At 54.7% G+C, this 22,570-nt stretch overlaps 1 protein-coding gene across 1 annotated transcript; it reads right to left on the minus strand.

The window, feature by feature from the left end:
• Positions 1–547: 547 nt before the first annotated feature.
• Positions 548–9,263, minus strand: FN3KRP (fructosamine 3 kinase related protein). The gene is made up of 6 exons (XM_079133407.1): positions 9,083–9,263; positions 5,347–5,498; positions 4,364–4,455; positions 3,279–3,361; positions 1,305–1,427; positions 548–1,052 (listed from the first exon to the last, which is right to left on the minus strand). Exons 1-6 carry the CDS (start codon positions 9,221–9,223, stop codon positions 714–716), a joined length of 930 nt encoding a protein of 309 aa, XP_078989533.1. The 5' UTR covers positions 9,224–9,263; the 3' UTR covers positions 548–713.
• Between the last annotated feature and the right edge of the window lie 13,307 nt (positions 9,264–22,570).

Genomic DNA, 22,570 nt, shown 5'->3' on the forward strand with positions numbered 1-22,570 from the left:
ATACTGAAAGGGAAAAATATTAGTTCAATGCTCATTTTATAAGTTCATCAAAGAATGACAACTTGGCAAGACTGTAGTAGAAAATGACACAGATGGGTAATAATAGGAGGGAGGGATTTAAGGCTCCTCAATCTACCCATTTTACCCTAAGGCTGGCAGTTTGGTCCCTCCCAGAACCAGTTCCCAGACCTGCTCAGTCTGCAGCAAGGTCCAGAAGAAATGCATAAAGAAAAGAAAATGTGGGGGCTGGGGAGATAGCTCAGTTGGTAAAGTGCTGGTCTTGCAAGCACAAGGCCATGGGTTCGATTCCCAGCAGCACAAAAAAAAAAAAAAAAAAGAAAGAAAAGAAAAGAAAAGGGAATGTGCTTGACATGGGAACTGATCTCAGTATAAGTTTCTAGCAAGCTGGCTCCACGTCTGGACCAAGGTCTTACACAACATGAAGCATCATCAGCTCTGAGGTGTCCTTGGACAGGAAAGCAGGGAGCGGACGGACAGGCACGCTGGTTCTGTCCCTCCATGCTCATGTGGTCAGAGGTCCGTTTCAGTCACTAGTATGGCCGCATCAGTCATGATGTCTGGCTCAGTACAGCTTGAGGGCAACACCTTTCCTGATATCACCCCTGTACAAGGCTTGGACATGGTGAGGAGAACAAAGTGGCACACGTAAGGGGCCATGGAGAAAGGAGGGCCCCTTCAGGAGGAAAGCCAGCTCACTTGATCAGATTCCGCATGATGCTCAGGGAGGACCCTCTGTACCCTGACCCAAAATGGTTCCAGTGGTTCAGGTAGTGGAAGAGCTGGTACAACTGCAGGCGCTGCTCAAATCCGGGGGCCTTGGGGATCTTGCTGTGGTAGGCAGAGTAAAAGGAGCCACTGAAGCCCCCAAACATGCCGGCTATCGCCAGCTCATACTCTGAGTGGCCGTAGAAAGAAGCTGGGTCAAAAATGATGGGCCCAGAGGAGTCTTCTGCTACATTCCCTCCCCAGAGGTCTCCGTGGAGCAAGGCAGGGACGATCTCCAGGTTGCGGAACAGGTCAGGGATCTTCAGCTGCAGGAAGACAGAGCCTCAGCTGCGTGCAGAGGGGTGCAGAGGTTCCCTGAGGGCCGCTGCACATCCCTGAGCAGCAGCACCACTCGACAGTGCCTGGCTTCAGGGGGTGAACAGGACACTGACGGGTGCCTGCTTCCTGTTCAGAACCAGACTCAGGAGGGCTGCACCTGCCTTGGCACTGGACACTGGAGCCAAGTAGGACATGCTGCTGTGGGATGCCTTTGGTCATGCAGCAAGGGCCCTGCTCACCTGCAGAGCAGACCAGAGCTCAAGTGCCTCCCGGTCCCCAGACTCCTTCTCCACCATGTCCATCTGGGGCTGAATGCGCTGCTGGGCATAGAACACGACCCAGTCCTTCTGCCAGTCATTCACCTGCACACATGAGAGCAAAGGAGAAAGCAAGTTCTTCAGAAAAGGCCACAAATGAAGGAGGCTCAAGAGCCCAGAAGTACCCTGAAGTGGAAGGGGCTGCACACATGGCATGTGGAGAGGGTCCCACCTAGGGCTGAAGAGGCGAGGGGCGGTCAGGCAGCATGAGGACTCAGAGACAAGCTGAGGAGCAGCAGGAACAGGGGATGCAATAGGGTCCACTCTGTAGCCTTTCAAGACCAAAGACCACTGGAAGGTTTTCTTTAATTATAATTACTTTTTTTTTCTTTTTTCTTTTTTCTTTTTTTTTTTTTTGTGGTGCTGGGGATTGAACCCAGGGCCTTGTACATGTGAAGAAAGGACTCTACCAACTGAGCTATGTACCCAACCCCTGAATAATTATAGTCTTGAACACAGAGGCCAGAGCCAGCTGACCTTCCCTGATCCCATGGCTTGTTTCTAACCAGCTGTCCAGCCACAGACGACCCCTCTCCAGAGAGTGATAATAAGAAGTCATGTGGTGCACTATGCAACAAGAGGACCCCCAAGAGAGGATGTCCAGGTGACAGGTGCTTGCTATTGGAGGGAGAAGAGACAGACACACAGGAGTACAGCACCACAGAGCAGGACACACTGTGCAGAGCACCACAAACCTGGGCACGCAGATGGACAGGTGCACCCAGGACAGAGCACCACACACAAACACGAGCACACACATGGGCAGGTGCACCCAGGACAGAGCACCACACACAAACACGAGCACACACATGGGCAGGTGCACCCAGGACAGAGCACCATACACAAACACAAGCACACACATGGGCACGTGCACCAGAACAGAGCATCACAAACATGAGCGCACACATGGGCACGTGCACCAGAACAGAGCATCACAAACATGAGCACACACATGGGCACGTGCACTAGAACAGAGCACAAACACACAAACACAAGTACACACATGGGCAGGTGAACCAGGACAGAGCATCACACACAAACACAAGTACACACATGGGCAGGTGCACCAGGACAGAGCACCACACACAAACACAAGCACATGCCCATGAGTGTGCACCAGGACAGAGCACAACGTGCAAGAGCACCTGGGCGGGCTCACGCACACAGAAGCACTGAAGTTTCAGCTTCCTCAGTGTCCTCTCCCGAGGAGCCACACCTCCTATTCCCTAAAAGCAGAGCTGCCATCCTTTCTAACCCACATCTGCTGGGCTTCAGTAGAATGCCCACACCGAAGTCCCAGGGGTGTCGACCTTCATCGAAACACTGAAGGGTACAGTCCCTTGCCATTGTGCTGTGTCTGACAGGGGTCCCTGGGCATCCATAGGAACTGGATCCAGGAACCCCACACAATATCCTTACATAGAATCGGCAGTGTTTGCATACCCCCCACACCCTCCATGTACCTGAAATCATCTCCAGACTACTTGTACGTGACATAATACAAATGCTATGGAAATGGTGGCCATATTGCATTATTTAGGGAATAATGGCAAGAAAAACCAGTATGCATTTAGAACAGACACAAATCTTTTATTTTTTTTTATATATCAATCTGCAGTTGGCTGAATACACAGATGGAGAACCTGTGGATATGGATGGCTCAATGTATATTTAAAATAAAACATTTCATATTTTTCTAATTTTTACACAGTTGAAATCCCACATTCTAACTTACTGGTCCTTTTCTGCTTCTCTTTGCTTACCTAACATGTAAGGTGGGCAATCCCCATGCCAACCTCCTAGAAATCAGCAAAGAAAACAGAGTAAGTCTTGCAAACCCCCACAAGAAAGGGAGAAGGTGCTTCCCCCTGTGCCTGATATAACTATGCTGCTCACCTGGGGGAGGTATCCACAGCATGTCACCACATCAAACCCAAACTGGTCCACGAAGGGCCGTTCCATCTGCCCTCCTCCTTTCCCTTGCAAGAAAAGGAAAGAAAGAAAGATAACTGGTTCCCTTGCTCCCAGAGACCCCAGACTCTGCTCTGAAGTGCCTGTGAATGACCTCAGCGTGCCCCTCCCACCTCCTATCCTCACCCAACAAACCAGGGTCCAATGTCTGCTGACCCTCAGGTCACTCAGAACAGAGACTGGTTCCACAGATTTGATAACCAAGGACACGGACTGTCCCAGAAGCTGTACCAGAGGACACATGGGAAAGGGGACAACAGAATCCAAAAAAAGGGAAAAAAAGACGATACTCTTTGGAGAGTAAAAATCTACAGCATAATCCACCAGCAAAGGATATTTTCAGTGGCCAATACAGTGCCATTTTTGACAAACTACCATGCTTTAAAGAGTCCTCAACCCTGTGCAGCTCCTCAAATTCAAAGAAAACCCCAACAGCCTGAACTCTGTGTAGTCTGAGAGAAACAGGAAAGGCAGTCCACAGGGCCGTCAGTAGACGTTCCAGGCAGGCAGGGGCAGGCTGAGGGGACCTGCTGGGGATGCTCACACAGTACGTTACGGGTTATACTGCTTTCCTACTGTCAGCTACTGCCTAGCAGAGTCAGCACACAGGCTAATCGTGGATTATCAACAGGCAGAAGTTGAAAACACTGGAAAATCCCCTTAGTGCTAACATGGCACTAGGCTCTAGATCGGTCAAACGTAAGGGTCATAGTTCCGACACTCGAGAGTGATTGCACTTGGAAGAAAAGATGCCGTGCCTGAAGGACTCACTGGGAAAGGCAGAGACTCTGCGAGTCTTGTCTGTGGGGGAGTAAGAGGTAGAGTCCAGACCGCGCCTGCTCCTCCGGTGGCCACACGACACAGCACTGAGCACACTCATGGTGCTCACGCACTGCACTCGTGCAGCCTCAGGGCCCCTCTGCTGCGGCATCAGCTTAGACTACTGTCCCCAGGCCCATATAGGCTGCATGTGCTCCTCTGGGCAGGGCTCCGCAGGCCCCCAGTCTTACCCACTGTGCCAGCCTCCTTCAGAAGTGTCTCCCCAAGTTTCTTGTTATCAAGGTGTAAATCCGCGAGCTGGGCTCCAAGTTTTGCAGCATGACTGTGAAACCAAAAGCAGCAACTAAACACATGACGCACAAACAGGAGACACATCCGTCTGAAAGGCCCAGGACACAGGAAATAGGTCGAGCACTTACGGACAGAAAGCCCATTTTTGTCAAAGTTGGAGGTGAAGGGCTGAGACCTGTTGTTCTCTCCCAGCCTCGTCTACATCGCAATGGGCCCACTGCCAGCACCCCCCCCCCCGAGTCCTCCCTCTGGATTCGTGTTCCAGAGTACCCACCTCTCATGCTGCAGAACCATCATGTGCGGCACCATGGGTTCTCCATGTCACACTCCTCAAATCTGTGGCCCCGAGGACAAGCTACAGGGCCAAACAGGAACCACAAAGCCTTCCTTTCCTTTTTTTTTTTGGACTGACACTGGGGATTGAACTCAGAGACACTCAACCACCGAGCCACGTCCCCAGCCCTATTTTGTATTTTATTTAGAGTCAGGCTTTCACTGAGTTGCTTAGAATCTCACTTTTGCTGAGGTTGGATTTGAACTTGCAATCCTCCTGCCTCAGCCTCCTGAGCCACTGAGATCACAGCTGTGTGCCACCATGCCCAGCTCCTTTTCATTTTCTATTTAGGGACAGGGTCTCAGTGAGTTGCTTAGGCCTTGCTAAGTTGCTAAGTCTGATCTCAAACTTGTGATCCTCCTGCCTCGGACTCCTGAATTGCTGAGATTACAGGTGTGCACCACCAAGCTTAGCTCAAGCCTTTGTTTGCTTTTTTAATATTTTTTTTATTGTAGATGGACACAATGTCTTTATTTCATTTATTTATTTTTATGTGTGCATCTCACACGTGCTAGGCAAGTGCTGTACCACTGAGCCCCAGCCCTCAAGCCTTTGCTTTTAAGGAGAGGGGATGGTGTCAAGACAGACCTGCTTAAATACCGCATGTCCAAATGCTCCATCACCAGCATACTCCCACCTCCAGGGGCATCGAGCACCTTGATGGGCTTGGGCACTTTCACAGTGTCTGTTTTCAGAATGGCAGTTAAACTTGACATCTCACCTTCAAACATCCTTCTGGCCTGTCAGAAAGACAATGGAGGATAGAAAGAGGAGAGAAAAGAGGCAGAGTAAGCTTACCTGGGAAAGGTTCCACATACACAGATTCTTTTCTAACATCCCAACTGCAAGCCACGGCTATGCTAGACCAAAGACTGTAGACATGGACGGTTTTTCCAAAGCCACATCAGCAGTGCTATGATGCTCAAGTACAGGAAAGAAAAGGCTTGAACTTTCCAGTACTGGACCACAGACCTGTCCTGTGGCTGAACCCTGAAGCACCCGGGAGAAGAAAAGGAAGGCCCCTCCTTCCCCTGAGCACCTGGTACAGAGGTGGACTGCGTACGTGGGTTCTTTCAACATTTGCAGACAGTATCTCAACCATAGTCTTGTTCCACAGAGAGGGTGCAGGCTCACCTGTCCCCTGTCCCCTTGGGGTAGGTGGCCAGGAACCTGGGGCTGCTTTCACCTAAACACACCACCAAGTTCTACACTCCTGCTGCCAGGTGATGGAAACACCTCATCTTGACCATTTCCCTCCAAGCCCCTCAACTATAGGGACCACTCTCCGCTGGGTCTGCCACTCACAATGGCATGACTCTTCTTCAAGGCAAAGCTGAGCCGGGATGCACCCCAGCCTGCCACCGCCTGGCTTCCTGCCCGCTCCCACCTTCATCTGGGGCAGGCACACCCACGCACACTCCTGGGGCTCTGCCTCTGGGTCTTCTTGCAGTGCCCTGGAGGTGCCCGCCTTCTGCAGCCTCAGAGCCCACGTGATGCCCGTCTGTGTAGCATGCAGTCCCCCCTTTTGCCATGTCAGTCTCTTCCTAGCCATCCTTCAGATTCCAACTTGACATCTGCTTCAATTGCCCAAAGAAGTGTTCCCTAACTTCCCATTCTAGGTCATTCCTCCCCTTTAAAATACTCTCTTTTTATTTTAATTTTGAGACAGTGTCTCACTAAGTTGCTGAGGCTAGCCTCAGACTTGTGACCCTCCTGCCTCAAGTCACTGGATTATGGGCAAGTCTACCCACCTGCCCCCACAAGGAAGAGTCACTGAAGCATATACAGGAAGGTGTGTGGCTCATCAGTGCCCAGCTCAGTCACTTCCCAGGATACAACCACTGTCCAAAGCAAGAGTCCAGATAGCTCCGTGATCCAGAAACTCCTCTCTCTGCACCCCTGCCACCACCACCCACCCATCCGAGGCAGCCTCTGCCTGGACTTGTGCCATCACAGACTTATTTTGCCTGCTTGGTCATCTTACAGGCATGTAGTCCCTGGGGTCTGGCCTCTTTGTCTATGCTGCCCCCAATATGTGGCTATGGCAGCAGTCGGAGTTCATGCTCACTGCGCGCAGGGCTCCACTGTTGTGAACGCTCCAAAATGCAGTCACCTGTTCTACTGGGGAAGGACAACCAAGCTTCCACTCTGGGGCTATTAGGAGCAGTGCTGCCATAGTCTAGGTATTCTCATAGTTGCTAACTCTGTGATCGTGGGCAAGTTATTTAAGCTTTCTATGCCTCAGTTTCCTTATCTGAAAAGTGGGATTAATACTAAACTGCATACGCTTGCTGCCATGATTAACTGAGTTAGCAGATAACACTGACTAGTCCATTCTCAACACTTCACCACCTTAGAGAGCCAAGTGGCTGAGCAGGAAGAGCTGTGTCCCAGGGGGAACTTCCAGAGCATTCTCTTTAGGAGATAAAAGGGAAACAACCAGGCCTTGGCTACACTTATTAGGATACTGGTTGTGGAGACTAAGAGGTAGATTTTAAAAGATGCAGGGAAAGATAAAAGAGGTTCTGGGAACCCAGTTAGAGGTCAAGGCTCCTTCAGAGAAACATTACCTGCTACATGCCTAAATTTCCTAATTAAAGCTAAGAAAATTGCTACTTGTGAGCAGATCCAAGGTAAGATTAGGCATCCTAGCCTAGGGGACTAGGATGAAAATGGTTTTCAGTGAGTCTAGAAAAGATCCAAGGGAGGAGTATGAGGGAAAGCCTATCATACAAGTATGCAAAGGGCGGATAAGAATAATCAAAAGGAAAAACAGCTGTGACTAAGTCAACTTCAGCAGAGGGCAAGAAAGAAAACAGAAGAGCAGCATGTAGTCTTAGGAGTCTGGAAGACTGTTTCACCTCCAAGAAGGAAAAGCATAAAGGAGTCACATTTCCAGCACAACCAGGGAGTGTTTATTCAATGGGCAGTATATCTGCATAACTCACACGCATGCGCCAGTGCAAGCTAGAAAATCACATGTTGGATCTACCTACCAATGGACTTCAATGACGAAGCAAGTAAAGAACAGCCCAAACAAACAGAAGAACAATTTTTAAAAAGCATCTCTGAGCCAGGCACAGTGGCACATGCCTGTATTGCCAGCAGCTTGGGAGGCTGAGACAGGAGGATCACAAAGCCACCCTCAGCAATGGCCAGGCACTAAGCAACTCAGTGAGACCCTGTCCCTAAAATAAAAACACAAAAAAGGGCTGGGGATGTGGCTCAGTGGTTACGTGCCCCTGAGCTCAATCCTCAGTACCTCCTCCCACCAAAAAAAGGATCTTTGGGGCTGGGGGTGAGGCTCAGTGAAAAAGCACAAGCCAAGGCCCTGGGTTCAATCCTCAGCACCACCAAGAAAATAAATAAAGGCAGCACCAAGTGTTTCCATTTTAACCACTTCCCATGTAATCAACACCAAGTTCTGAATGACTGCAAATGTCAGGGGAAGTGGGAACACAGAGACTTGGAGAAGATGGATCCCACAAAGAACAGGACAGACACCGGCTGCAGAATGTGAAGGGACGGTGCTGCCAGGGAAGCATCAGAGCTTGCGGCAGACCCACGTAAGCTTAGGTGGGAGTAGAGGACAGGTCGGTCTCTGGAGACAAGGGCTGGGGCCGACGCTGTGAGAACAAAAGTATTTCAGAGTGAAATTATCCCACGTTCTGGAAAGTGCGACTCCTTTCTGGGAAGAAAATGGAAATAACCGCCAGAATGAATTCTTTATTTGCTTTTCAGGACAAGGGATTGGACCCAAGGACGCTAAACCACTGAGTCACGTCCCCCGTCCTTTTCATTTTTTATTTTGAGACAGGTATCCCTAAGTAGCCTAGGGCCTCACTGAGTGGCTGAGGCTGGCCTCGACCTTGCGGTTCTCCTGTCTCAGCTTCCAGAGTCTCCGGGGTTACAGGCGTGAAGCACCAGGCCCAGCTCAGAAAGAAGCACGGAGCGGGGCGTGGTGTGTAGGGCCCCCGAGTCCCGCGCGAAAGCACCTTCGGTCCCCCTGAAAAGGCGCCGCCGGATCCTGCTCACTCCCTAAAGGGCTGGGGCGACTCAGCTCAGCACCGCGCCGGCGGAGGCGGCCTTCCACCCCTGCAGCCCGACGAGGCTCCAGGCAGACTCTGCTCGTCCCAGGCCCGCTCACCGGCCTCCTGGAGAAGAGCCACAACCACGGCGGACCGGGGCGCCGGCACGCCAGGCATCGGACCCAGATCCTGCACCCGAACCGGGATCGAGCCCAGCCCGGGACCCCCGGCCGCGGCCGAGCCCGCACTGGAGCCCGGGGCCGGCCCGGGCCTCAAGCGCGACCCGGGGCGCCTACCTCCGCCTTGGGGTTCACTTTCACAAACAGCCGTCCGACGTCCGTGTCGTAACTCTGGCCCTGGCTAATGCAGCCGCCTCCGGAGTGGCCCGAGGCCTTGACGCTGCGGCAGCCCAGCTCCCGCCGCAGCAGCTCCTCCATGGTGCCTGCCGCGCGCCGCCCGCCTCACCGCGGCCCCAGCGCGCGACGGCGGCTGGGCGGAGCCGACGCGGGCCGCGCGCGGATTGGGCGACGGAAGGCCGAGGGCGGGACAGGGCCGCGAAGAGCCGGGCGGGGATTGGGCGAGTGAAGGGCAGTCCGGGGCGGGGCCGGGGGCGAGCGGGCTCACGGGGATTGGGTGACAGCGTGAGGGGCGGGGCCAGGGGCGGAGGTCAGTCCGCGCTGACCCGCTGCGCTGCTTGGACGCGCTCTGGGCGGCGCTCGCCCGCAGCTGCGCTGACCCAGACCCGGCTTGCACTGCCCCCAGCTCTGTCCGACCTGGCGCCGGAATGGGATGGTCAGAGAGGGTGGAATCAGCCGCCTTTGGTCCCGCAGGCGCTGCGGCAGCTGCCGAAGTGTGCTAGGCAGGCGGGGCTCTCAGAGGACTGGGGGTCTTGGCCTCTGCCTCTCCCTCCGTGAGGTACAGAGCGGCCCCATCTCCTCCTGCCCTTGACCTTCCCACTGACTGGACCTCCCCCGTTCTGGGTACTGATGCTGCTTCACCCTGCTGGCCCCTGGGCTCCTCTGTCCCCTTGGCCTGACTGGCAATTCCAGAGCAGCGACAGTGTGACCTCCACCAACAGAAACATCTGAAATGCCCTGGGAGGTTCGCTTAACTTTGGGGGTTGTGTTTTTGTTTTGCACGTGATTGTCTGATGCATGTGTGTCCAGACCTCCGTTCCTTGAGGGCAGGATATTCTCTTCTGCCTTGTATAGGTCAGGGTTCTGCAGAGACACCGAACCAACAATATGTGTGTATAGGTATAAAGAAAAAGAGATCTACTTTGAGGATCTGTGGAAGTGCATCTGCAGCAGTGAACTTGCAAGCTGGAGACCCAAGGAAGAGTTATAGTCTGAGTCCAAAGGTCATGTGCTGGCAGAATTCTTTCCCTCTCAGGAAGTTGAATTCTGTTAAGACCTTCAAATGATTAAGTGAGGCCCACCCATGTGATGGAGGGTAATCTGCTTTACTTCTAGTCTATTGATTTAAATGTTAATCTCATATGAAAAAAAAAAGATACCTTCATAGAAATACACAGTCTGATGTTTGACCAAATAACTGAACACCATTGCCCACTCAAGTTGACACAAAATTAACAACCAGGAGTTGGGTTTGGTGGTGCACACCTGTAATCCCAGATTCAGGGTTCCAAGCAAGTTCAAGCAAGTTCAAGAAGAGAGCAAGCAAATTCAAGTTCAGCCCCAGCAATTTAGTGAGTCCTGGTCTCAAAGTAAAGAGAGCTGGGAACATAGCTGAGTGATAGAACACCCCTGTGGAACAGTAGTGGTAGAACAGTCCAGTACTGCCAAAAATAAAAATAAATTTAACCACCATGTTAGGTAGTAACTAACAATGAGCGGTGACATGCAGGCAAGGTTACAAGTGTTCTTTGAATTACGTTAGGGTCCTTCTTTAAACTACTTCCAAAGTAGATGAGAAAGCAAAGGGTGGTAGTTAATTTGTAGAAAATAAACAGAAGCAGAGGGAGCTGATTAGGAAAGTGGGTCAAGAGGAAAGGATTAATGGGACTCACTCTTGACGGGGCTCACTGAGGTCAACGTGGAGTTGGGAATCACGGCTACATGTCTCCGATGACCTGGGAGGGGAGGTTCCTTCAGGAACACAGGCGCACTAAGGTGACTTCTGACCAGCAACTGACCCCAGTGCACACGAAGCCCCCCTGAGTAGGATGGCCACCGTGACAGTTCCCAAGAGGACTCCCTAAGGGGGAGGAGGAGTGAACGGCTGGCTGGCAGAGTGCAGAGGGTGGTCCCCAGCTCTCCCGGGAACATCAAACCGCTGCGGAATCGGCACAGCACTGTCTCGGCGTCCTCTGCTCAGAGACAGCCGCTCTCTCTGGAGGGTGCTCTCTGCTCGAGCCTCACTTTGCTTTTACTTCACTTTCACTTCTATTAAAGTTCCCTCACGTGACTTTGTGTCTGAGTTTAAATCTTCTTAAGTGGGGACACTTAAGGCTCTTAATCTTCTTAAGAGCCGAGGTGTGGGGCTTCAGGTCCGGCTTTCCTGTGACGCCCACAGTTCCCATTGTTCCCCAGTGCACAGGATCATGACCGTGCCAGTGTGTTGTGGGGTTTCAATAGGAACACGCTCAACTAATGAGAGAATGAAGCCTCAAAGGTCGAAGGTCTGAGGAACAGAGCACATGAAGAAAGTGCTGCTTGCCAATTGTTCAACCAACCTTCCTGCTAAAAATGACTAGAAATGCTGATCAAAATAAAGTCGTTACAATAGATAAATACTAGATGTATTAACTTCAACTAAATTATTAGTCTTCAACTCCTTTAGATAAGTAGTTGAAATACACATGAAGAACGTGAAAGAACAGAAGATGGCAAGGAAGACAGACCCAGTTCGGGGTGGTGGGACCCCTTCCCCAAGCACAGGTCAGAAAACACCCTGGCCTTAAGGACAAGGACGCTTTGCCTCAGGACGGGCTGACACCTAGGAGAGCGGACCACGCAGCCCAGGGCGAACCTGCCCAGAGCGTCTCTCCGCAAACCGGTCGCCCTCTCGACGGGAAGGGGAACTGCGCACGAGCTTCCCTCTGGGCTCCAACCCCCGAGAAGGCGCGTTCACTCCTAAAGGCCCCCAGCGTCCCGACTCTCCCACCTCCTCTCTGGCATTAGCATCCCCCGTGTTGCTGCGCCCGGTCCCACTCCTCCCCGTCCCTCCCGGTCCCCGCGTCTCCCACTCCTCCCCGTCCCTCCCGGTCCCCGCGTCTCCCACTCCTCCCCGTCCCTCCCGGTCCCCGCGTCTCCCACTCCTCCCCGTCCCTCCCGGTCCCCGCGTCTCCCACTGCTCCCCGTCGCTCGGGGTCCCCGCGTCTCCCACTCCTCCTCGTCCCTCCCGGTCCCCGCGTCTCCCACTCCTCCCCGGGTCCCTCGGGGTCCCCGCGTCTCCCACTCCTCCTCGTCCCTCCCGGTCCCCGCGTCTCCCACTCCTCCTCGTCCCTCCCGATCCCCGCGTCTCCCACTCCTCCTCGTCCCTCCCGATCCCCGCGTCTCCCACTCCTCCCCGGGTCCCTCGGGGTCCCCGCGTCTCCCACTCCTCCTCGTCCCTCCCGATCCCCACGTCTCCCACTCCTCCTCGTCCCTCCCGGTCCCCGCGTCTCCCACTCCTCCTCGTCCCTCCCGATCCCTGCGTCTCCCACTCCTCCTCGTCCCTCCCGATCCCCGCGTCTCCCACTCCTCCTCGTCCCTCCCGGTCCCCGCGTCTCCCACTCCTCCCCGGGTCCCTCGGGGTCCCCGCGTCTCCCACTCCTCCTCGTCCCTCCCGATCCCCGCGTCTCCCACTCCTCCTCGTCCCTCCCGGTCCCCGCGTCTCCCACTCCTCCTCGTCCCTCCCGATCCCCGATCCCCGCGTCTCCCACTCCTCCTCGTCCCTCCCGATCCCCGCGTCTCCCACTCCTCCCCGTCCCTCGGAGTCCCCGCGTCTCCCACTCCTCCCCGGGTCCCTCGGGGTCCCCGCGTCTCCCACTCCTCCTCGTCCCTCCCGATCCCCGCGACTCCCACTCCTCCCCGTCCCTCCCGGTCCCCGCGTCTCCCACTCCTCCCCGTCCCTCCCGATCCCCGCGTCTCCCACTCCTCCCCGTCCCTCCCGGTCCCCGCGTCTCCCACCCCTCCCCGTCCCTCGGGGCCCCGGGTCTCCCACCGCTCCCCGTCCCTCCCGGTCCCCGCGTCTCCCACCCCTCCCCGTCCCTCCCGATCCCCGCGTCTCCCACTCCTCCCCGTCCCTCCCGGTCCCCGCGTCTCCCACCCCTCCCCGTCCCTCCCGGTCCCCGCGTCTCCCACTCCTCCCCGTCCCTCCCGATCCCCGCGTCTCCCACTCCTCCCCGTCCCTCGGGGCCCCGCGTCTCCCACTCCTCCCCGTCCCTCCCGGTCCCCGCGTCTCCCACCCCTCCCCGTCCCTCCCGATCCCCGCGTCTCCCACTCCTCCCCGTCCCTCCCGGTCCCCGCGTCTCCCACTCCTCCCCGTCCCTCCCGGTCCCCGCGTCTCCCACCCCTCCCCGTCCCTCGGGGCCCCGGGTCTCCCACCGCTCCCCGTCCCTCCCGGTCCCCGCGTCTCCCACCCCTCCCCGTCCCTCCCGGTCCCCGCGTCTCCCACTCCTCCCCGTCCCTCCCGGTCCCCGCGTCTCCCACTCCTCCCCGTCCCTCCCGGTCCCCGCGTCTCCCACTCCTCCCCGTCCCTCCCGGTCCCCGCGTCTCCCACCCCTCCCCGTCCCTCCCGGTCCCCGCGTCTCCCACTCCTCCCCGTCCCTCCCGGTCCCCGCGTCTCCCACTGCTCCCTGACGCCGCGAGTCTCAGGTCGGTGCTGGGCACCCGCGCTCCCGGATGCCGCTCCAAGCCTGAGGACACAGCTCTGGCCCGCCGCTCGCCGGCCTGGTGGCCGTCGGGGGACTCCGCTGCCCGCCCTGCAGGCTTGCCAGGATCTCGCCTTCGCCACGTCGCTGTCTCCCAGGAGCAGCCCGACTTCCTAGGACTCATCGTGGCGGCCCCGACGCCTGCCCGCTGGCTGCGCACACAAGACGGCGGCGGGACCCAGAGTGCTGGGGTCGCAGCCACCGCCACAGCGCTAGCGGAGCCTGACAGCCTCAGTCGCCCCCAAACTACAGGGTGGGACACGCCCGCCATGGTTCCCAGGCCAGTCTCTGGATGCGCAGTGACACCTTCCAGGTGAGTCCCACCTGGCACAGACCTGGCACAGACCAAGGAACACAACGCTCCATGGCCTGGCTGCCCCTAGGCTTGTGTCTGTGACTGAGTTCTGTGGTACCTCTTCCCAGAGGACCCCTCTGTGCTCCCCAGGCCTCCTGCGGCTGCTGGGTCCTCCTCTCCTCTGGCCTCCGCTCCTGTGTCCCAGCCACATACTTCCAGCCACCCAGGGACACCAGAGTGGCCACAGGAGGTGGCTTCTCAGGGAAGCAGAAGAATGGGTTTGAGTGGGTCAGGAAATACATTTTTCTTCTTAAAAATATTTATCAGGAAGCTGGGGAGATGGCTCAGTGGGTAGAGTGCTTGCCTTGCATGCACAAGGCCCTGGGTTCAAACCCCAGCACCAAAAAATATATATATATTTATTGGAAGAGCTGGGGCTGTGATTCAGTGTTGAGTGCTTGCCTAGCACATATGAGGCACTGGGTTCGATCCTCAGCACGGCACTAATTAATTAAAATATTTATTGGAACAGGGCACAGTGGTGCACACCAAAATCCCAGTGATGTGGGAGGTTAAGGCAGGAGGATTGTTATTTCAAAGCCACCCCCAGCAACATAGCAGGACCCTGAGCAACTTAGTGAAAGCTTGTCTTAAAATAAAAAAATAAATAAAAAGGGATGGGGATGTGGCTCAGTGGTTAACCCCCCCAGGCCACACTGTTCCATCCCCAGTACCAAATGTATTTATTCATTCATTTATTTATTTGGTGCCGGGGTGCTTAGAGTTAGAAAGCTTTTATTTCAGAAGAAATGTATACTCATGAAAAGAAAAGTCTGAAGAGAGAGAAAGGGTGAATACCACGCTGGCCTGCAAGGCAGAGCCTCTTTGGGCCAGGAGACCCCCACTCTTTCCTCCAGCGTCAGGGTCCGCCTGCAGAGTGGTCTCAGTTCCCCCTCACCCTATCCCCTGTACTCCTGTTTCAGGTCCCCAGTGTGGACTTTGAGACTCTGCCACAGACCTGACACTTCACCCCGGTCCCTAGGAAATACACCTGGGCTGAAGCTTCGTGTGCAGCATGAGACCATCAGGGTGTGGGACAGAGGTGAAGTGGGAAGGAAAGAGGACCAGTCCAGGACAGGGGCATAGGACCCAGCTGGCCACAGCCCCACAGCAAACTTACTGGTCACCAGGTCATGCGTGGGCTCCCTGTAGATTGAGAATAGCTCATGGGGGCAGAAGGTCCAACCCCATGCCACAGGGCAGACCAGCCCTCCTGGGTCATATCCCCACCCCTGAGGAATCAGGGGCCCAATAGGTGGCTGGATCCCCATGGAAGCGGGCAGTGATGCTGAGGGAGGAGGGATGGTTGGAGGCCCCTCTCCACATGGGCAGGTGGGTAGCAAACAGGTCTCCATCCCCGGTAACCCCCCGGTCTGCACTGAGAAACCCTCTCTCCCCCGTGAGTCTGGTGCACTCTCCTAAGAGGATGGCTGGAGAAGCCCTCTGCAGCAGCCCCACTCCCAAACCCTGCCCACCCATTCACAGGGATCCATCCTTCTGGGAGCAGCTGCAGCTCTGAAGTCAGATACCTTGGCCCAAGGGACACACGGCCTCACGCTTTGGCCCCAGCCTCAGCTGGCAGCTCCCTTCGCAGCATGGACAGGCCAATGGCCTATTGAGGGAGGGTGCCTCATTGGTGATAAGACTCCTCCATGCTGGCCTGGCTTTCAGCCTCCCTTGCACTGCGCTTCAAGGGCATGACCAAGGAGACAGCAAAGTCCTGATGCCACCATGCCCAGTTCTGAGTGGCCAGCAGGCTGCCGGAAGCAAGAGGGCTTGCTGACCAGTGGGCCTGGGTGCTTTTCCCTCCCCCTGGGCTCTGGACAGGGTCTCCTCCTTGGCCCCTCAGGCGGCCCTGGCTCTGAGGTTCTGGTCACCCCACTCATCGGACTGAGTATTTCCTGCTGCCACCAGTCCCAGGTTAGTCCCCAGTGGACCTCTTCCTATGTGACTGCATTGCCTACTCCTAAGCCGCACACCTCCAGCAGCAAGGGGGTGCCAAGGCCAGTCAAGGGAGCCCCCTCCACAATGTCCTCTGGCCAGTATTCTGAGTATGTCAGCCCATCCTCCCCGGATTCATGGCCCTGTGAGATGGATGCCTGGCATTTGAGGGTTGCATGCTAAAGCCCAACTGGCCCCTGTGTCAGAGGCTTCATTGGCTGGACGCTGAGAGGCCCACTTGACCTCCCGGAGCAGCTGGAGTTTCTCCAAGCCTGTTTCTGGCCTTGGCTGTTCATTTTACTAAATGCCTCCATGTCCCCCAGTTGAACCCCTCTTCATCTCCATCTCATCTTCATCTCTCTTTCCCTCCCTCTCTTTCCCTCCCTCTCTTTCCCTCCCTCTCTTTCCCTCTCTCTCTTTCCCTCTCTCTCTTTCCCTCCCTCTTTCCCTCCCTCTCTTTCCCTCCCTCTCTTTCCCTCCCTCTCTTTCCCTCCCTCTCTTTCCCTCTCTCTCTTTCCCTCTCTCTTCTCTTTCCCTCCCTCTTTCCCTCCCTCTCTTTCCCTCTCTCTTCTCTTTCCCTCCCTCTTTCCCTCCCTCTCTTCCCTCCCTCTTCTCTTTCCCTCCCTCTTTCCCTCCCTCTCTTTCCCTCCCTCTCTTTCCCTCCCTCTCTTTCCCTCCCTCTCTTTCCCTCCCTCTCTTTCCCTCTCTCTCTTTCCCTCCCTCTCTTTCCCTCCCTCTCTTTCCCTCCCTCTTCTCTTTCCCCCTCCTCTCTTTCCCTCCCTCTCTTCCCGCCCTTCTATTTCACTCCCTCTCTTTTCCCTCCTCTCTCTTTCCCTCTCTCTCCTTTCCCTCTCTCTTCTCTTTACCTCCCTCTTTCCTCCCTCTCTTTTCCCTCTCTCTTTCTATCCCTCCTCTTTCCCATCCCTCTCTTATCCCTCCTATTCTCTTTCCTCCCTCTTTCCTCCCTCTTTTCCCTCCCTCTCTTTCCATCCCTTCTTTCCCTCCCTCTCTTTCCCCCTCTCTTTCCTCCCTATCTTTCCCTCCCTCTCTTCCCTCCTCTCTTCCCCCCTCTCTTTCCCTCCCTCTCTTTCCCTCTCTCTTCTCTTTCCCTCCCTCTTTCCCTCCCTCTCTTTCCCTCCCTCTTCTCTTTCCCCCCTCTTTCCCTCCCTCTCTTTCCCTCCCTCTCTTTCCCTCCCTCTCTTTCCCTCTCTCTCTTTCCCTCTCTCTTCTCTTTCCCTCCCTCTCTTTCCCTCCCTCTCTTTCCCTCTCTCTCTTTCCCTCTCTCTCTTTCCCTCTCTCTTCTCTTTCCCTCCCTCTCTTGCCCTCCCTCTCTTGCCCTCCCTCTCTTGCCCTCCCTCTCTTGCCCTTCTTTCTTTCTTTCCTACCTTTCTCCTTTGATACTGGGGATTGAACCCCAGGGTTGCTTTACTACTGAGTTACACCCCTAATCCTTTTTTATTTTTTATTTTGGGATAGGTTCTTGCTAAGTTGTCCAGGCTGACCTCCAACTTATGACCCTCATGCACGGCCTCCTAAGATCACAGGTACATGTCACCATGCCTGGCTGACACTTTCCTTTCTCTTACCCCCATGTGAGGGAACTCTGGCCTTCTGAGGACTTTCCTTAAGAAGCCAGACCTGCCCCCTCTGCACCCCCAAGTCCTTAGGCCTCCTGCATGCTCAGAATCCAGCCAAGTGTCTGCAGGAGCTGGAGACCCCTGTGTGTATGGCCAGCCTCTGGCTGTGTCCACATGGACCCTTTTGCACAGACACATGTCCACTGTGGATCCCTGGACCTGATCCTCACTGATGCCCAAGGTTGGACTCTTGGCCCACCCCCTCTGACACTCACCTCATCCCAAATCTGCATCTGCTCTCTGGGACCATGCTCAGGGCCATGGCCCACAGCAGGACTGGTGAGGAGTTGCCCTGGCTGTCCCTTTTTGGGGCCAGCACATCTAACAGCACCCAGGGCCCTCTGGCCTCCCATGGAAGACAGCTTGCTGCCATCTCCTTGCCCACAGACTTCCTGGCGGCTTCCCTGTGGGTGAAAAGCAGACTTCGTGATTTATCTGCTTCTCAGGAAACTAAGGTGCTCCTACCTGGGTGGTTGGCAACAATCAGTGCCTCCAGTCCCGCACCAGCGCCCCCTCCTCCTCCAAGCGTCAGCCTGTCCTACTGCTCTCCGTGAGGACACAGCTCCTGTGCATGGCTTCCCAGGCCCCTGGGGGCTCCTGGTCCCCAAGAATCTCCCCCTGTTGTGCATATTAACTGCACATGAAAACAGGTATTAACATTACCTCTAGGAAAGAATCCGGGCATGGTGGTAATCACAGCAACACAGAGGCTGAGGCAGGAGGATGGCAAGTTCAAGGTCTGTCTGTCAGCTTAGTGAGACCCTGTCTCAAAATAAAATAGAAAAGGCTGGGGTATAGCTCAGTGGTAGAGCACTTGGCTAGCATTCACAGGGCCCTGGGTTCAATCCTCAGCACCCAAAAAGAGACAATTCCAGAGAACAGTGCCATGGTCCCAAGGGGTGCTGTAGGGACACACAGCACTGGGGACCTGCCTCTGGGGAGTCCTGCCTCATCCTGCTGGTTTCTTGGAGCACCACTCTGGCCCTTCTGGTCCTGGCACCCTGGCATGTGCCATCACCCACAGAGCAAGAGCCTGCGTGGCTCTGGTACTGATACACTAGGGATGTGTCTGAGGGGCTCAGCCCTGGGAGCTGCTTATGGTGCAGTCGGGGGTTGAAGGTCCTGCCCATCCTTCAGACCATTTGTCCCCAATGTTAGACTCAGGTTCTTGGAAAATGAAAATTTAAAAACCTACATTAGATTTACTTAAATGTTTGAGAATCATGTTAAAACCCATCACTATTTTTTTCTAGTTTGACTTTTAAGGGACAATTAGAAAAGAGAAGGAGTCCAGGACACACCAACGTTCAAATGGCCCCGGAGACATGTGGTGGTTTTGCTGGGGCCTCAGGCTGGCTGCTGGATGGACGCTGACAACTTTGAGGGCTGGTGGTCAGGAAGGAACACTGGTTCCTACCTAACGGCCTCCACCCTCTTTTCCAGTGTCACAGATGGTGCAGAGTTGTCCCTGCCCCATCTTCTGCTCCTACTCCAGAGGCGCACAGGGAACCTACTTTCCTGGAGTCTGGAGATCAAGCTGGCTCTGGAGATCGACATCGCAAGTGCCTATGACCACCCTTTGATGGCCGTGAGTACTCCATGGGAGTCTAAAGCCTCTGTTGCCGGTGGGCTTGACCCTTTCAGTTGCAGATGTGCTCATGTGTGTGCTGGTGAGTCTGTCTGCATGCATGTGTGAGCTGCGTGTGCACATGTGTGCTTGTCTGAGCACACTGAGCATGCACTACATGTGCAATGTCCTCGGAACAGACAACATAACTGCCACATTCCGCAGATGGGTCAGAAGTACTTTGTGTTAAAATAAGTGGACAGCTATTTATTTAGCTGCGTGTCTTGAACTGAAAGCAGCAGGCCAGCCACGGAGCCCTGGGTCAGGCCTGCATGGCCAAGTCACCTGCAGCTGGGTTCTGTTAAGCCTTGTGCCCTCTGCCCCAGGTGTGGTCCACTGATCTTTGAGGGCATCAATAGATGGATCCAAGATCAATGAGATATCATGCTGTTCCACACAGGCTTGGGGGGACATTAGACCAGGGATGGGCTAGGCCCCCCAGGGGCTGTGGACCCATGTGGGCCTGAGCTCAGGGGAGGGGCTTCCAGAGCAGGAAGCATGCACGGCTCCACAGCAGGATCTGGACAGGGCCACACCCCAGTGTTGCCACAGAGCACCTCCAGCACCCAGGAATCTGGGCCAGGCTCCACGTTCCTCCTGGGGTACTCCCTGCCAGGATCAGGTGGGTGGGCAGTGAGCAGGCTGCTGCTGGCTGGCACCTAACCAGTCCAACTGCCAGTGGGGACACCGCTGGCCAGTGCCAAGCATCCTGTCTTGAAGGCTGCCCTAAGACATGACCAATGCCTGGTGCCTTAAATCAGGGTGGGGTGCGGCTCAGACAGAGCACTTGCCTAGCTTGTGTGAGGCCCTGAGTTCCATCACCGGCACTGCAAGAGAAAAACAACACAAATGAAAGAACAACAACAAAGCCCAGACATGTCTTCTCACAGTTCTCAAGGGCAGAAACCCACGATTTCAGTGTAGGCAGGGCTGTTCCTTTGAAAAGCTCCTTCCTGCCCTCCAGCTCCTGGTGGCAGCCAGCCTGGGTGTCCCTTGGCTTGTGGCCGCCTCATTCCAATTCTGGCTTCTGACTCCAGGTGGCTTCTCTTCTGTGCCCTGGTGTCCTGCCCTCCTCTTACGGAGACCCTGTCATTGGAGTAGTGCCCACCCTAGTCAGTATGACCCCATGTTAAGTAATTACACCTGCAGAGATCCTATTTCCTCACGAAGTCCCATTCTGAGCTTCTGGGTGGTTGTGAATGTGCAGGAAGGCCCCACTCAGCCCAGGCCACTCAAAGTGCCAGACAGCAAAGCTCCCCAAGGGACCTGCTTTCCTCACTTCTCTACCTCTAGTTCACTTCTGCTCCCCAAGATCCTGGTAGGGAACCATCTGCTCCTGGCATTCAAGTGGCTTGTGCCCACTGAGCAGGCTCAGGACCAGGCTGCTCGCCTGGGCATGACCTTCTTTGAGGTCAGCCCTCTGTGCAATTTCAACATCACAGAGTGCTTCACAGAGCTGGCTGGATCATGCTGGTTCAGTGTGGGATGGACCTGCTCTGGAGGCCAAGCAAGGGTAGGCCAGGTGCCACTGTGTCCACCAGGCATGAAAGCTGCTCCACAGCCCCCTGGACTCAGCTCAAGGCCACTGCATCTATTCTCAAAAAGTAAGTGTAATTAATTTGAGAGAAATAGTTATCACAGCTTTGGAAGAAGGCTCAGGTGAAGAATATTTGTAATCTGTACCTGGGCAGAGGTGGAGGCACAGGGCTTTGCTGCATGCATGAGTACCACAGTCACAGGTGTCCCCAGATCCCGGAGGGAGGGAGGCCAGGTGGGGGTCGCTCTCTGCTGGCCAGCACCAGGTAGGGACGGCACAAACTAAGCTGGTCTCCTTCCTTCCCAAGTGCTGAGCTTGCCAGACTTCTGCTGTGGGGCTGCTGTGTCCTGAACCCCGGTGCACCTGGTGGACAAGCTCCTGCTGCCCCTGGTCTTATGGGGCCACCTCAAGTCCTTCTGCATGGCCCATGGCCTGAATACCAGGATGACGCAGGGTTGCTCCTACTCCCTCACTGCCAGAGACCCACAAGAGAAACAGCCTCCACAAAGTCAAGATGCCTGCCTACCCCAGAGCCCAGCCTACAAGGCCACCAGCAACAGCTGCGAGATTTCCTAGGGAAGACCCTAGTGGGAAACAGGCCAGTGCCTGTTCAGATGCCGGCACCGTGCCTGGGGATGGAAGCTCACTGCAGCCCCCAGAAGCACGCTGCCAGCCCTCATGGGGACCGCGCCCTTCAGGCAGCACCGACACTGACTGGCCTTCCTGCTGGACTGCAGGGGCTCTTGCCCAGATCTGGGCTTACAGGGGAAAGCAGTCCGCTGCTCCACTGTGGTAACATGAAATCCTGTCGCTTTTATCGAGATCGCAGTGCAACTTTTTCCTTAAAATACCTGCTGTGATTGTCACCAAAAGCTTGGTCCTTGTCCCCAATGCCAACCCAATAATGAGGACACAGTTTTGAGAAAAAAGAAAAAGATGGTTTATTGCTTTGTTAGCAAAGGAGAAACGCAGGGGACTCCTGTCCCAGAGGCTGTGATTCTGCCCGTCAGCAGGAACAGGGGGCTTTTATAGAGGTGATTCAGAGAAAATGAGATTAGGGAGGAGAGATCAGGAAGGAGAAGGTCAGGGAGAAGAAGGTTGGGAAAAAGAAAAAACATGTAAGTTTCAAAGTGATAAGGGACATGGTCAAAGCATCTAGTGAACCCGTGACATGAGGAGATGCGGGTGATGAGCGAGTACCCCGGGTGAGATGACCTGCCATCAACGCTCCTTGTTAACATCAAAGCTCCAATCTGTAAAATGCTGCAGAGACTCCATACAATACATCTATCCAGTTTGGATGTGAAATGGAGTGATGACATTTTTGCTATATTGTTTACTCCATTTTGGGATTAACAAGTGGCCTATATATGTATTTTTCTGTGAAATCTATATCGTTTGTACAAGGTGTTCCACAGGTCACAGAGCTACAGGAAGAAATGCCAGAGATCTCTCCAGCTACAGGGAACATGCCAACATAGCTTAGGAAGAAGCTGCCCCAGTGAAGATACAGGAAAAACACTGCTGTTCAAGAAAATGTTTCTTGGACCATCTTCAAAATTAACAAGTGAATTACAACTCCAGACAGAGAGCAGGTGGGATGTAGCCTTTGAGTCACCCTTTAACAGCCTTTCTTCCTGCCTATGGGCAGAATCGTAACAGAGGTTCACTCGATACTTTGCCTATAAGGCTTGTGGCTTTGAAACTGACATGTTTTTTTCTTTTTCCCTACCTTCTTCTCACTGATCTTCTTTATTATTATTATTATTTTTGATTCATTGTACATAAATGGGGTACAACTTTCATTTCTC

Source organism: Sciurus vulgaris, assembly GCF_902686455.1.
Source record: "Sciurus vulgaris genome assembly, chromosome: 3".
In the NCBI taxonomy this organism is placed as follows: domain Eukaryota; kingdom Metazoa; phylum Chordata; class Mammalia; order Rodentia; family Sciuridae; genus Sciurus; species Sciurus vulgaris.